Source organism: Microtus oregoni, unplaced genomic scaffold, assembly GCF_018167655.1.
Source record: "Microtus oregoni isolate MIOR12 unplaced genomic scaffold, Mior012 000020F_ref0000438, whole genome shotgun sequence".
Classification (NCBI taxonomy): domain Eukaryota; kingdom Metazoa; phylum Chordata; class Mammalia; order Rodentia; family Cricetidae; genus Microtus; species Microtus oregoni.
In genome coordinates this window covers 3,200,342-3,214,409 of record NW_024543079.1, presented here as the reverse complement: position 1 = coordinate 3,214,409, position 14,068 = coordinate 3,200,342, and the positions used below count along the sequence as shown (strand labels likewise).

At 44.4% G+C, this 14,068-nt stretch overlaps 1 protein-coding gene across 2 annotated transcripts in view; it reads left to right on the top strand.

Moving 5' to 3' along the window:
- Window positions 1-7,513, top strand: part of Arfgef2 (ADP ribosylation factor guanine nucleotide exchange factor 2) — an 83,060-nt gene extending 75,547 nt beyond the window's left edge. For both annotated transcript variants that reach the window (XM_041670220.1, XM_041670219.1), the window contains exons 37-39: window positions 180-318; window positions 3,058-3,175; window positions 3,966-7,513. In XM_041670220.1, the coding sequence (XP_041526154.1) occupies window positions 180-318; window positions 3,058-3,175; window positions 3,966-4,142 (434 nt within the window). In that variant the 3' untranslated portion in view covers window positions 4,143-7,513. The remainder of the gene's footprint in view (window positions 1-179; window positions 319-3,057; window positions 3,176-3,965) is intronic.
- Window positions 7,514-14,068: the final 6,555 nt, after the last annotated feature.

Sequence of the window (14,068 nt, the reverse complement as noted above, 5' to 3'; positions counted from 1 at the left end):
GAGTGCTAAAATTCTTAAATGGAAGAAGCACTGCACCTGCACAGGTCACGCTGGAGAGTCATGACCACCACCATTTGCCTCACGGTTTCTTGCTTAACTAGAGGACTACCTCTCCCATGGCATCTCAACTGTCCAGGCTGGTAATGTGCACTGCTGACCTGATTGCCTTGTCTCTCTAGGCTTCAAGGGCAAGTCCAAACCCAATCTTCTCAAACAAGAAACCAGCAGCTTGGCCTGTTGTTTGAGGATCTTGTTTAGAATGTATGTCGACGAGGACCGCAGGGATTCTTGGGGTGAAATACAGCAGCGACTTTTAACGTAAGATTGTTTTCCCATTAATTTTACCTAATAATTCTGTGAATTAAAAAGAATAGGAGAGGGCCAGAGCAATAGATCAGGGATTAAATGTTGTATTTTACTCTTTTGACTTTTTTTGAGGGGCCCGCCACCCAGCTCCCAAATAAATCACACATGGAGGCTCATTCTTAGCTATAAACTTGCGGCCTTAGCTGGGCTTGTTTCTTGCCAGCTTTTCTTATCTTAAATTATCCTGACCTTTTTTGACCTCTGGGCTTTTCTCTTTCTCTATTTCTGTAGACCTTGCTTTACTACTTTCTCTGTGGTTTGCTGTGTAGCTGGGTGGCTGGCCCCTGATGTCCTCCTCTCCTTGTTTTCTTGCTCCTAGTTCCCTCTCCTCCCAGATTTCTCCTTCTATTTTTACTCTCTGCCTGCTAGCCTGCTGCACGGGGGGGGGGGGGGGTGTTGCTGGGATTAAGACACAGAAGCTTCTTTTCAGGTAGAAAAACAGTAACCTTTATTTTACCCCAGCTAAAGCCTTTTATACCTCTACTACTTCTATGGAAAACCACCGGCCAGAAAGAACACAAACATCCTTGTCAATTATAGACCACAAGGAAGTTCAGCTGTGGGGGGGGGGTGTTGTGAGGGCAGCTAGATCACAACACTAGCCCCCGCCTGTCCTTGCTTCTACCTCACTATTGTCCATTCATTGCTTTATTAGACCATCAGGTGTTTTAGACAGGCAAAGAAAATCACAGCTTCATAGTTAAACATATGCAGCGTAAACAAAAGTCACACACCTGAAAATAATATTTTCCAACAGTTAAGAGCACTGGTTGCTCTTCCAGAGGTCCCAAGTTCAGTTCCCAGAAACCACCTAGTGGCTCACAACCACCTAGGATGAGATCTGGTGCCATCTTCTGGCCTGCAGGCATATGTGTAGACAGAACACTGCATACATAGTAAATTAAAAAAAAAAGCCAGGTGTGGTGGCACACAACTTTTTGTCCTGAACAAGTGGATCCCTTTGAGTAGCAGGCCAGCCAGGATTATATACAAAAGTGTAGGAGAGAAATTCCTACTCAACATCACTCCGTGATTGGCTTCTTCTGCCTCATCCATTCAGATCCTAGAATCCTGAGCAGAGTAGGCAGGGCTATTCCTCTGCATTCCAACCCCTCCCTGAACTGTAAAAAGTGCTCTGACCTCTGAGTGCTGAGACTGAGGGAAGTCCTGGCTCTGGCTGGTACTCAGGTGGGTAGGTTTCTCCTGTGAGGAGGTCCAAGGAGTTGCTGTCAGCCCTGACATCCTGTCATTCCTTCTTTGTAGGAAGATTCAGGGTCATAGAATTAGCAGGTTCAACACACAGAAGTGTAGCAATGTAAACTGCAGGCCAGTTTCCACCCACTTCCTGGCCATTACCAAAAGACTGCTGAGCCTCTTATTTTGTAGTTCTCTTTGATGCTGGGGTGTGAATTTGACCTTGGCAGGCTAAGTACATTCTCTACCACTGAGCTGCACCTCAAGTTCCCAGGTTTTCTTTTACTCTTCTGAAATCTACAGTAACACACATCATTGGCTCCCTGCACTAAGGCGGCAGTCTCCAACACAACTAGTAGCGGCACACAGAAACATCATTCTGTGGATCTTAACTGTCAAGTGGGTGTATCAATTTTCAATATTTTGATTTTGGTATATTCCTATAATAAAATATTGGCAGCTATTTGGGGAGGAGGGGCTGACTACATAGTGCAGTGGTAGACATCATAGGGTCATTTCTTAGCATTACATGGACACCCACAAAAGAGATGTAGGAGGAAAAATCAGCTATAAAATATTGTCATGTGTCCTTTAAAACAATGGAGTTCCTTTCTTACAGTAATAATTTTATACCCTTTCCAGATGTCTTACAGTGAGAATATTATAATAGACTTTTGTTTGATCTTTTTTTTTTTTAATATTTATTTATTTATTATGTATACAATATTCTGTGTGTATGCCTGCAGGCCAGAAGAGGGCACCAGACCCCATTACAGATGGTTGTGAGCCACCATGTGGTTGCTGGGAATTGAACTCAGGACCTTTGGAAGAGCAGGCAATGCTCTTAACCTCTGAGCCATCTCTCCAGCCCTTGTTTGATCTTTTGAAATGGGATCTCATGTAGCCCAGGCTGCCTCAGACTGACCATGTAGCCAAGGATGACCTTGAACTCCTGGTCTCCTTCCTCTGCCTCCTAAATGTTGGGGGTGTGTTCCACCAACCCCAGCACTAAGTCTTGACTGAAAGAATTATTTGATTAAAGGAGCTACAATGGTTCTTCCCCACCCTTCCTTGAGACAGAATCTCCCTGTATACCACCGAAAACTGGCTAGTTTAAACTCATAATTCTCCCGCCTTATTTTCTCCATACCCTTGTCATTAAATCAAGCCTAAAGCATAGGCTCCTAGCATCTCTTGTCTGGGCTGCCGCACAACATTTAAGTCTGGAGCAATTTCACGTGGTACAGGTGAGAAGGGAGACAGTTAATATATACAGTGAAGAAGTCCTCAGTGCTTCATGTGCTACAGACTGACCAAGCTTCACATTGGCCATTGCCAGAGCCAAGCTTTCATGTGACAGAAAAAAATGAAGACCTGGTGGTTTGCCCAGGTTGGCATAGCCAGTGTAGGTATTTAGTAGGGCACTGAAGGAATCTGACTCTTCACTGGACATGAAATGCCAACTACCGTCTTGACATGCCTGTCTCTTAATTCCAGGGTTTGCAGTGAAGCGCTTGCCTATTTCACTACTGTGAACTCTGAAAGCCATCGGGAAGCATGGACGAATCTCCTGCTGTTACTCCTAACCAAAACCCTCAAAATTAATGACGAAAAGGTACAGTGAATGCTAATGTCTCTTGCAGACTCTGGTCAGGGTCGGTGCTTTTCCTCCAGTTGAGATGACTGTGCAGACAGCTCGTTAGGAAAGTGGGTGTCTTCTGATGACAGGGCCTTTCCCAGCTGAAAAGGGATGAAGTGTGAACCCATGTGTGTGGCTGTGGGGAAGCAAGACTATTATAACTAAACTCAGTATCATTAAAATGGACAGGTTCGTTGAGGGTGTTTTGTGATAGGGCCTCATATAGCCCAGGCTAACCTAGGACTCCCTGTGAGCTGAAGATCACCTGATCCTTCTGCCTCTACTTCTGCAGCATTATAAGACTTATTTACAAGCTGGCCAGTGGTGGCACACGTCTTTAATCCTAGCACTCAGGAGGCAGAGGCAGCCTGGTCTACAGAGTGAGTTCCAGGAAAAAAAAAAAAAAAGATTTATTTACTTACTGATTTGTGTGGTGTTGGGTGTTCGGGATTGAACTCAAGGCCCTATGCGTGCTAGGCAAGCACTCTACCTACTAAGTCACACCCAGATCTCATTTTCTTGACTGTGCTATGACTGCCTGGCCATGAGAGGTCTTGCTATGTAGCCCAGACTGGCCCAGAACCTGCAGTCTTTCTGCTTTAGTCATATGCCACGTCACCCAGCTAAAAGTTTTAATAATAAGAAAAAGCTGCAGCAGTGTTGTTGAATATTGTTGTTTAGACTGAGATAAATACCTTTGAAAAACTGGTGCAAAACCAAAGAAATGTTCCATGTCTAACTTGGCTTTCTGCTTTCCCACTGCAAGTTCAAAGCACACGCTTCAGTATACTACCCCTACTTGTGTGAAATCATGCAGTTTGACCTGATCCCTGAGCTCCGAGCAGTTCTCCGAAAGTTCTTCCTGCGGATAGGCCTGGTGTATAAGATATGGATTCCAGAAGAGCCATCACAAGTGCCCGCAGCACTGTCATCGACGTGGTAGCACTGGCTCCCACGGTCACTGCTATGGTTCTGCAGAGTATCCGTCATGACATCCTGGCTGGCAAACAGGGAGCCACCCACCCTGTTGGGGTTCAGACCTGGATAGTGGTGACCTGTACATTGGCCTCCTCAGAGTCCCCAACAGAGGCTCACGGTGTCTCATTAACCCATTGCATACCAGTAACAGAGTGATGGAGAGTCAGCTCTCCATCCGTCGTTCCGTTTCGCTGACAGAACTATCACATCTGTCGTTGTGAAAACCACCGTTTTCTCGCAGAGTTCCAAGACTGGCGATATATGTTTTGTTGGAGGAAGTGATTCTCTTTGGATGTACTGAACATCACTGTATAGATTCGTGTTTATTGGAGAGTGTGTTAATAAAATTCCTCGTAAGGCTAACTGCCGCCTAAGTACGCTGGGTGTTTTGTTGTTTGAATGTATTAGAGAAGTTTGAATGTTTGTGTCAGTTTTGGGTCAGCCTATTTAGATTAAGAAAGGTAGGGAACAGAATGTTATTTCTTATGTTTTGTTATTGTCTGAGTGACTTCTAGAGTATTTTACAAAGTTATATTGAAGATTTGATTAAAGGCAGAGCTTAGTAGATGTAAAGAGCTTGCAAGGTTTGAAGAAAATGTAGTGCCTCATGGCTCCCTGTTTTAGTAAGGTGGGGAGACAAAGTCTGTAGGGAAAAAAGAATTTAATGAAGGTGTTAGCCTTCCTTGAAGTATTTGTGGGTGAGTGTTCCGTTAAATTTTCTAGATAAATTTTCCAGAATGCATTGCACATCTCTCTGAAATCTCTAATATGAAATAGTAATGAAAATGAAACACCTGACCCAGAGTTTGTTTATCCTTGAGTAAACCTTTGTAGTTTTTTCTCAGCAGAGTGTCTGACGGTTAGTGTGGCTGCTTTGCCGTCCCTGTTAGAGGGACCATCAGAGGAGGGGACAGTAACTTAGTATAATAAGGGTCACTCCAGTGCCCCCCACCCTGCCATGAGTGGAACTGGAGCTACTGTGGGGCCAGCACAGCTGGACTGTGACAATGGCCGGGGTGGCACCTAGAGCTGTTAACTAGAGCCAGGAGCTGGCGTCTTTGGCGAGATTAGATTCTGGGGTCCTTACACTGGTAATGGTGTCATGCCCAGAACCTCATAGAGAGAATTCTGAGCGCTCCCAACACCCACAGCAGCAAAGCTAGAGGAAGCTTAATCGATCTGGAGCCCATGAAAAAGACAACACACGATTCCTTGTCTGCCCTCCCCCACTGTTCATCTGGGGCAGCACTGAGTGCTAAGCTATGTCATGAAATGCAGTGGAAACATCCAGACTTCTGCCTGCATCAAGTCCTACAAATTGGGGTTGTATTATGTCAACTCTGGTGCCTTAGAAGTTAGTCAGCCCTTGGGAGTGCGTCTGTGGAATTGGACCCTTTTTTTCTTTCTAGAGAGGGATTCCTGGTGCTTTTGCTGTTTTTTTCTCTTGTTTTTGACAGCCTCGCCACATGCTCAGTTTGGCCAGCAGAACTTGTGTTTATGCTTTTATTTCCCAAAAAGTATTTTAATTTCTCTACCAAAGAAAAAAGTAGCAGGTTGAGATCATTCCTAACACATCAGCTGAGAGGGCCATGGCCTCGCAGGGCGAGACTGAGGGAGAATGTTGGCGTAAGTGCAGGTGTGAGCACATGTGACTGACATGTTGGCGTAAGTGCAGGTGTGAGCACATGTGACTGACGTGTCTTGGAATCTGAGACATCTTTTGCTGCACTGCAGACCTGCCCCTGACATGTCCTCCCTGCTGTTGCCACTCAGCATGACCTCAGCTCTCAGTGGTCCCTGCAGTATTTATACTACACATGTAATCAGGGAACATGCATTCTGTTCAGTGGGTACATCCTGCCTGAGCTGTGTCCCTGGCTGGTGGCTCTCCCCCCCTGTCATGTGACATTCCACCCATCTACACCAGCGCTTTGCCCCCAGTGTTCCCTGCCTCCTCTGTAATTTTTGCCCCTTACAGAGTGGGGAGTGTGTCAGTGTGTTTTCTTACTGACTTTTCCGGGCTCCAATTTCTTTATCATTTTGTTGTGTAAAAAAGATTGATTTTTCTGAATGATGCATTTGAATTGTACAGCAATAGATCTTTTAAAAGCAGTGTAAAACCATTCAGGGTAACTTTTCTTGTCAGTGGACAGTGGTGTCCCTGACCTCCAGAAACAAGCCATTCGGTATAAATTCTTTGTAATGAACAAATCTAGTCTTTGTCATGGCAAATGTAGCTTGAGCCCACTGGACATCAGTGCAGAGTGGGAACAGCTGTGTACCCTCACAGGCAGATGCCGCCCGGCTGCAGCAGAAGAGGAAGAGCAGAGCAGCTTATCTTCCAAGGCCTTATTTCTTTATCAGAATGCTTTAAGTGTTGGTCTCTGAAGAAGTTTCTGTTCCGAAGCTGCAGTTCCAAGCGGTTCTGTTAAGAAAATCACCAGCTTTGGCATCTGAGCAGCAAACAGAGTGGGGATGCCATGTCTGGTGTGCGCCCTAGAGTCAAGCACACCTTCCCTCATCCTGTATAACTAAAGCAGACATTAGGAAAGTTGTATAGTGATATCTGTAAACACAATACTTTCCTCCAACAGGTGACTTTTGTGAAAAAAAAAATGAGAAAAACTATAAAGACACCACCTTCCAAAAACAGTTTTGTTGTTGTTCTTTTGTGATTATGGCTATGTATTTACTTGTCTTTCTACTTCTAAAAAAACATGCTGGCACATGCAGATGTGGCCGCCCCACTCAGGTGTTTGTTGCTACAGTGCTAGTGGATACTGGGGGCAGTAGGCACTGGATCCTCCTGAACCCTGTTTCACTGTCTGTGGGAGGGTAGACACAGCTAAAGCTCACATGAAGCTGGAGTTGTCTACTAGCAGCTTTGTGGTTTGGGAAGCATCAAAACAAAACAAAAAACCAAAGCTGAGCATCGTAAAGAATGACTCCATCTGAAAATCCTTGCTCTCAGAAAATGACACTCATCAAATGTGTGGGTTTTCTCAGTGTTCTAATTTTTTAAAAAATTTTATCTTGCATATTTGCATCAAACATTTCTTTATGTGCAAATGTATGTTTTTCCTCTTTGAAAATGCCTAAAAGTTAGTTACTAGCTACTTTGATTTCATCTATACACAATGATTAAGTGCATTTAATATTGATAATTTAATGAAAAGCATTCCTTGCCCAATGGATGTAAACATTTTTGAAAGAATAAAGCAGAATTATATAATATGAAATGCTATGTAAAGTTTTCTATGTAAAAATATTATGTATAATACTATTAAATACCCCATGCTTTGATCAGGTGGAAAATCAATAAAGTTTTAAAAAGTAAAGCCGATCCTAATGTCATACTTTTTATATTCTGTCAAGCCGTATAGGTTGGACTGGGTTGAGTTTGTTGCCAGAGCAGATACAAACTTGTCATTCCCCGCTGGTGATGGGACTTGGCTCCAGGCAGGGGAGATGGCTGGTGAGCTGAGCCTGACCCCTGGGACCCACATAAAGGTGGAGACAGAGACCATCCACAGAGGTTCCTCTGGTCTCCACACTTGGCGCTCCACACACCCACACATTTATAAAATAAAAATGAAAGCAGAGGGCAAGAAATCTTCATAACAGCAGTCCTGGCCGAGGCGTGGTCTCACCAGTCTCTGACCCATCACTGTCTCGGTTCTGCTCACTGGCAGGGTAGTCTGTCAAGTGTGTGGTGGGGTCCCCTCCGGCTTGCCCAGGCTTTATGCCTTCTCCTTTCCTAGCATGAGATCTCCTGGAGGATTCTGATTTCTTGGAGTCCATTGTTAAGGTGGTCTGATCATCACAGTGTATCATCCTCATGCTTCTTGCACAGACGTAGTGAGTTCCAGAGTGCGACAGCCACACCGTGCCCAGGAGACAGCATTCCGCAACACGCCCCCTTTCCTAGCTCTTAAATTCCTTCTGCCTTCTCCTCCATGATGGTCCTTGAATGTTGAAGGGAGACGATGATAATCCTGATGACCCCTTTGAGTGTATGATGGTGAGGAGTGAGTTCCAGAGGTCAGGCAAGACAGGTGCTGTCGCTGAGCTATGTCCCCAATCTTTTTCAGTATTTATTTATTTACTTGTTTATTTATTTATGGGAAGGATTTTTTATATCCCAAATTAGCCTTTGAACTTGCTATGTAGCAAAGGATGACCTGCTCCCACATACCCATAATGTTGTCATTATGAGGGGTGCACTGCACTGGTCTTTATTCAGTTCTGGGGATCAAATCCAAGATTTCATGCGTGCTGGCTTTACCAATGAACTATAACAACAGCTTCAAAAGTAGAATTCTCAGGCTCCACCAGGCTGCACACCGACACATGGCAGCATGGGAGGACTGGCCCATGGCTGGCAGCATTTCCTCAACCTTCAGTCAGCACTGCAAAGCTGTGTGTGTGAGTGTGTCTGAGACCCTCTTTATGAATGTGTGTATGTGTCTGTCCCTCCTAGCACACACCCCCCCTAGAAGAGGCTGAACAAGAGGTCTGTCTCCACAGATCCGTATGACTTCAGGGAGACCTCAAAGGACCACTGTCTGGATGAGCTAACCTTTGCCTGTGGACAGACTAGCTGTGAGGAGGAAGAAGGTAGAACAGGGCCGGAATGAAGCTTTCCAAGGAGGGCGCTGGTCTCAGGAAGCACCACCTGTAAGAATGAGGATTTGGGAAAGGTTTCATGAAAGCTAGGCGTGGGCCTGAGGTGGTATATGTAGCTCAGCAGTAAAGTACATGTTTAGCATGCATTGAATCCTGTGTTTAATCTCTAACACTACAAAAAATAAGAATAACTCAGCCTGGTGACGCATACTTGCAATCTCAGCTACTTTATTTATTTGGTTGGCTGGTTGTGACAGGGTCTTAGTCTGTAACTCGGGCTGGCCTTGAACTCATAGCAATCCCCCTACCTCTGTCTTTCAAATGCTGAAACTACTGGAACACACCCCAGACCTGGTTTTATGGAGCACTGGGAATGAAATTCAAGGGTTAGTGTATGCTAGACGAGCAAATGAACTACAGCTGCAGCAGCTGTAAACTTACTTCAAGGCTGGGCAGTGGTGGTGGCACATGCCTTTAATCCCAGCACTCTTAAGTTCAAGACAGCCTGATCTACAGAGTGAGGTCCAGGAGAGGCTCCAAAGCTACAGAGAAACCCTGTCTCAAAAAAACAAATAATAATAATAGTAATATAATAAACCCCCAAAAAACTTACTTCAAAAAAAAAACTTTTGCTTTTGTTTTATATTTTTGTTGTTGTTGTTATAGATTTTCTCGACAGGGTTTCTCTGTGTAGCCCAAGCTGACCTGAAACTCACTCTGTAGACCAGGCTGGCCTGGAACTCAGAGATCCCCTTGCCTCTGCCTCCTGATGCTGGTTAAAGGCCTGCAGTGCCATGCCCAGCACCAAACAAAAGTCTTTAATTACACTTTTTATGTGCATGCAAAGGTATACTTTATGTGTGCATGTCAACAAGTATGCTGTGGCACACGTGGAGGTGACAGGACAACTTCCAAGAATAAGTTCCATCCTTTAACCATGTGGATCCTGGGGATTAGACTCTGGTTGTCAGGCTTGGTGGCAAGTGCCATGAGCCACAGAGCCATGTAAGACGCCCCAATTTTTTATTTTTTAAATGAGGAAATAGAAAAGTCAAGCTTAGGTGTGAATGGAAGTTTCTGTCCTGCCCGCTCACACAGTCATTCACTCCCAAATAAACGCACAGAGGCTTATATTAATTATATACTGTTTGACCTATTAACTCAGGTTTATTAATAACCCATAATTCTTATCTGTGTTTAGCCATGTGACTTGGTACCTTTTCTCACTAAGGCATTCTCATCTTGTTTCCTCTGCGTCTGGCTAGTGACTGACTCTGCCTTTCCTCTTCCCAGAATTCTTAGTCTGGTTGCCCCACCTGAACTTCCTGCCTGGCTACTAGCAAATCAAGATTTTATTAAACTAATACAAGTGACAAATCTTTAGAGTGTGCAAGAGCATTATCACACAGCACTCATGCCTCCAGTAGCCCCAGCACTTGGTAGATGGAGCAGGAGGATCAGGTGTTCAAGGTCAGTCTACATAGGCCAATCATAAGAACTGACCTCAAAAGCCCAAAATAAGCCAGGCATGGTAGCCTAGGCCTGCAATCCCAGCAGTTAGGAGCCTGAGACAGGAGACCTAAAGCAAGTTAAAGGCCGGCCTGGGCTACAGAGTGAGTCACTGTCTCAAAATCAAAACAAAAACCAACCTAAGTAGAAGCAGAGAATACAGACATCACATTTTTTTCTATCCAGCTCACATCCTGAGCTGGACAGTGGGGGTGTTTCTGCCACATTGACTGTACTCAGTAAGAACTAAAGGCCCCTCTTTGTTGTTAAAAAATTTATTCTTGGGCTGGAGAGATGGCTCAGTGGTTAAGAGCATTGCCTGTTCTTCCAAAGGTCCTGAGTTCAATTCCCAGCAAACACATGGTGACTCACAACCATCTGTAATGAGGTCTGGTGCCCTCTTCTGGCCTGCAGGCATACACACAGACAGAACATAAATAAACAAATATTTTTAAAAAAAATTTATTCTTGTTTGATGCGATGCGAATGGGCGTTTCGCCTGAATGTATTTGTGTATCACACGAGTGCAGTGCCTGTGGAGACAGGAGAGGGCGTTGGACCCATGGAACTGGAGTTACAGTCAGTTGTCAGGCACTGAGTGGTGCTGGGATCTGAACTCATCTTCTTCAAAAGCAGCGACAACTCTTAACTGCTGAGCTCTCTCCCTAGTCCTCTGCCTCTATTTAAAACAAACAAAACCCCAGTGGATGCTTCTTGATTTTAGCGATGGCCACTCTTTCATCGTAGTTGGGCTTTAAATGTGTGATGCAGCCAAGAGAAGGATTGTTCCCTGCAAGCACAAGCAGAATATACCCACGCCCTTCTGAATCCAGATAAAAAGATGATTTTCTCATGGAAATGCATCTTTGCAGGGTGGTTTTACATACTTCAGACAGATTGCTTTGATAGTATTTGGAAATAAAGATAACAGTATGAATGAATACTTGGAAATTCTGCTCAGTTACTGTCTTTGCTTTCAGCATAATCGTTTGGTTTTTCAAGACAGGGTTTCCCTGTGTAACAATCATTAGCAGTTTTAGCCAACACTAAACATAGGTATTGGTGTTTGTGAAGCTTCAGCATGCAGATCAGCCTTTCGAGGCACCCACTGCAGGGCTCTTCTGTTGCTACAGAGACATACATGGTGTGTGTGTGGGCGCTTATCCTTACACAGACCTGATCATCTTGGCTCAGCTTGAGAGCTACCTACCAAAGCTGCAGTTATTGACTGATGCTAGATGCAGAACATCAGCCTGCATTCGGGGTATGTGTGGTGTACATATGTATATGTGGTATGTATGTGTGTGTATTTGGATGTGTGATGTGCGTGATATTGGGATTGAGCATCAAATTGTAAGAAACCTGTAAGAAATCTTAAGAGTATTTTTATCATATACTGTAACATTTGCCTTTATGACAAAAAATTCAAATCTCTTTACCTCTTCTTTATTTACTTTAGTTTCCTTCATTCCATTTTGTTTTGTTGTTGTTTTGATTTGTTTGTTTCTTTGTTTTTTGAGACAAGGTTTCTCTGTTTAGCCTTGGCCGTTCTGGAACTCGCTCTGCAGACTAAACTGACTTCAACTTGGATTAAGGTGTGTGCCACCTTGCCTGACTCTTCAGTTCCTTTTGAAACTAGCCAGTGGAGAAAGAATGTGTGGTCAGACCCCAGCCAATGAGGAAAAGACACAGTTACCACTTGCACAGAATTAAAAACATAGCACATGCCAGGCAGCTGGGCGTGAGCCTTTAATCCCAGCACTTGGGAGGCAAAGGCAGGTGGATCTCTGTGAGTTTGAGGCCAGCCTGGTCTATAAGAGCTAGTTCCAGGGGCTGGAGAGATGGCTCGGAGGGTAAGAGCACTGGCTGCTCTTCCAGAGGTCCTGAGTTCAGTTCCCAGCAACCACATGGTGGCTCAAAACCATCTGTAATGTAATGAGACCTGGTGCCTTCCTTGCCAGCAGTACATTGTATACTTAATAAATAAATAATTTTTTTTTTTAAAAAGAGCTAGTTCCAGGATAGGAACTACACAGGGAAACCCTGTCTCAAACCCCCCCCCCCCCAAAAAAAAAGGAAAAGAAAGAAAATGTGGCACACTTACTGCCCACTGCCCCTTGCTTGCTCTTCTGCGAGCAACACACTCTAGAATCCATAGCCTAGAGCAGCGGTTCTCAACCTGGTGCTCGAATGACCCATTCACAGGGGTTGCCTGAGACCATCAAAACCCACAGATATTTACCTTACAATTTATAACAGTAGCAAAATCACAGTTATGAAGTAGTAAAGAAAATAATGTTATGTGTGGGGTTCACAACACAAGGAAGGCTGAGAATCCCTGGTCTAGACTCTAGATTGAAGTAAAAACTTGCCTTGTTGAGACATTTCAACTGGAGTGGCGGTCTCTGACTTCAGAACATTGAACTTATGCTTCTAACAAAATCCAGGGAATGCTCTGTCACTGAGTTATAGCTCCAGGCCTTAGGAATGGCTCTCAAAGTTGAAAGACAGCAACTCATTAGCTTTCTACTTCCCATGACTAGAAGAAAATAGTTGTATGGGAGACGTAGGTTAGTATGATTAAGATAATTGCTTATGGGCTGGTGGTGTAGTTCAGTGGCAGAGTGCTTGCTAGCAGGAATGAGGCATCAAGTTTCAGCTCCAGCGACAATCATCTGTATCAATGCCGCAACAGTAAATGTGCCGTATTTGTACATGACATTTCACCTATTCCTGTGTGAATACCCAACACATGGGGCCAGAGAGGGAGCTCGGCAGTTAAAGCACTGACTGCTCTTCCAGAGAACCCAGGCTCAGTTCCCAGCTTCCACATGGTAGCTCATAAGTATCCTTAACCTCCAGGTCCAGGGGAACAGACGCCTACTTCTGCCCTCCTTGGGCACTGTATGCATGGTGCACAGAAAATAAAAAGAAGTAAATCTTTAAAAAAATATTCAACACATCTTTATTGAACAGCTAGGTTGGGCTAGGTATTGGAGGCATGAACAAGAGTAGTAAGCCCTGAGCACTTTCATAAGAGTTCTTGGGCTGGTGGGTGATATTTAATTGTAGAAACCTATAAATGCCAGACAGAAGGCATAATGAGGGCTGGTTCTGAGGGTAAGGCGCTTGCTGCCAAGACTGAGGACCTGAGTTCAACCCCTCGAACCTACAAGCTGGAGAAAACTGACTCTCACTAGCTGTACTCTGACCTTCACACACGCCCCACGCACCCATGTACCCCTCCCCCTACATAAAAAACAAATCTTTAAAAACATTCTAACTAAGAACGATATAATAAAATCAGAACATCCAGCTGGGTGGTGGTGGCACACACCTTTAATCCCAGCACTCAGGAGGCAAAGGCACGTGAATCTCTGTGAGTTTGAGATCAGCCTGGTCTACAGAGTGAGTTCCAGGACAGCAAGCATTCTACAGAGAAAGCCTGTCTAGAAAATCCAAAACCAAAACAAAATATGCCCAGTTTAATGGGAACCTTATATAAATAATGCTTTCTTAGGGTTATTAATGGTCTCAATTAATATCCATTATAAAAATAAGTGTTCCCTGAAATTCAAGTAAAGTTGAGCAGTCTTTTAAGGGCTAAATGGTGTGCTGTCGAGTTCACGTTAAGGTGGAGTGGGCAGTTTCAGAGGGGTAAAGCATCCCTGGGGAGCTGTCATTATTCTGAAACCAAATGCAAAGGGTGCCAGGCTTTGTTGGATCTAGAAGAGATCCAGGCAGAGGTGGTAGCAG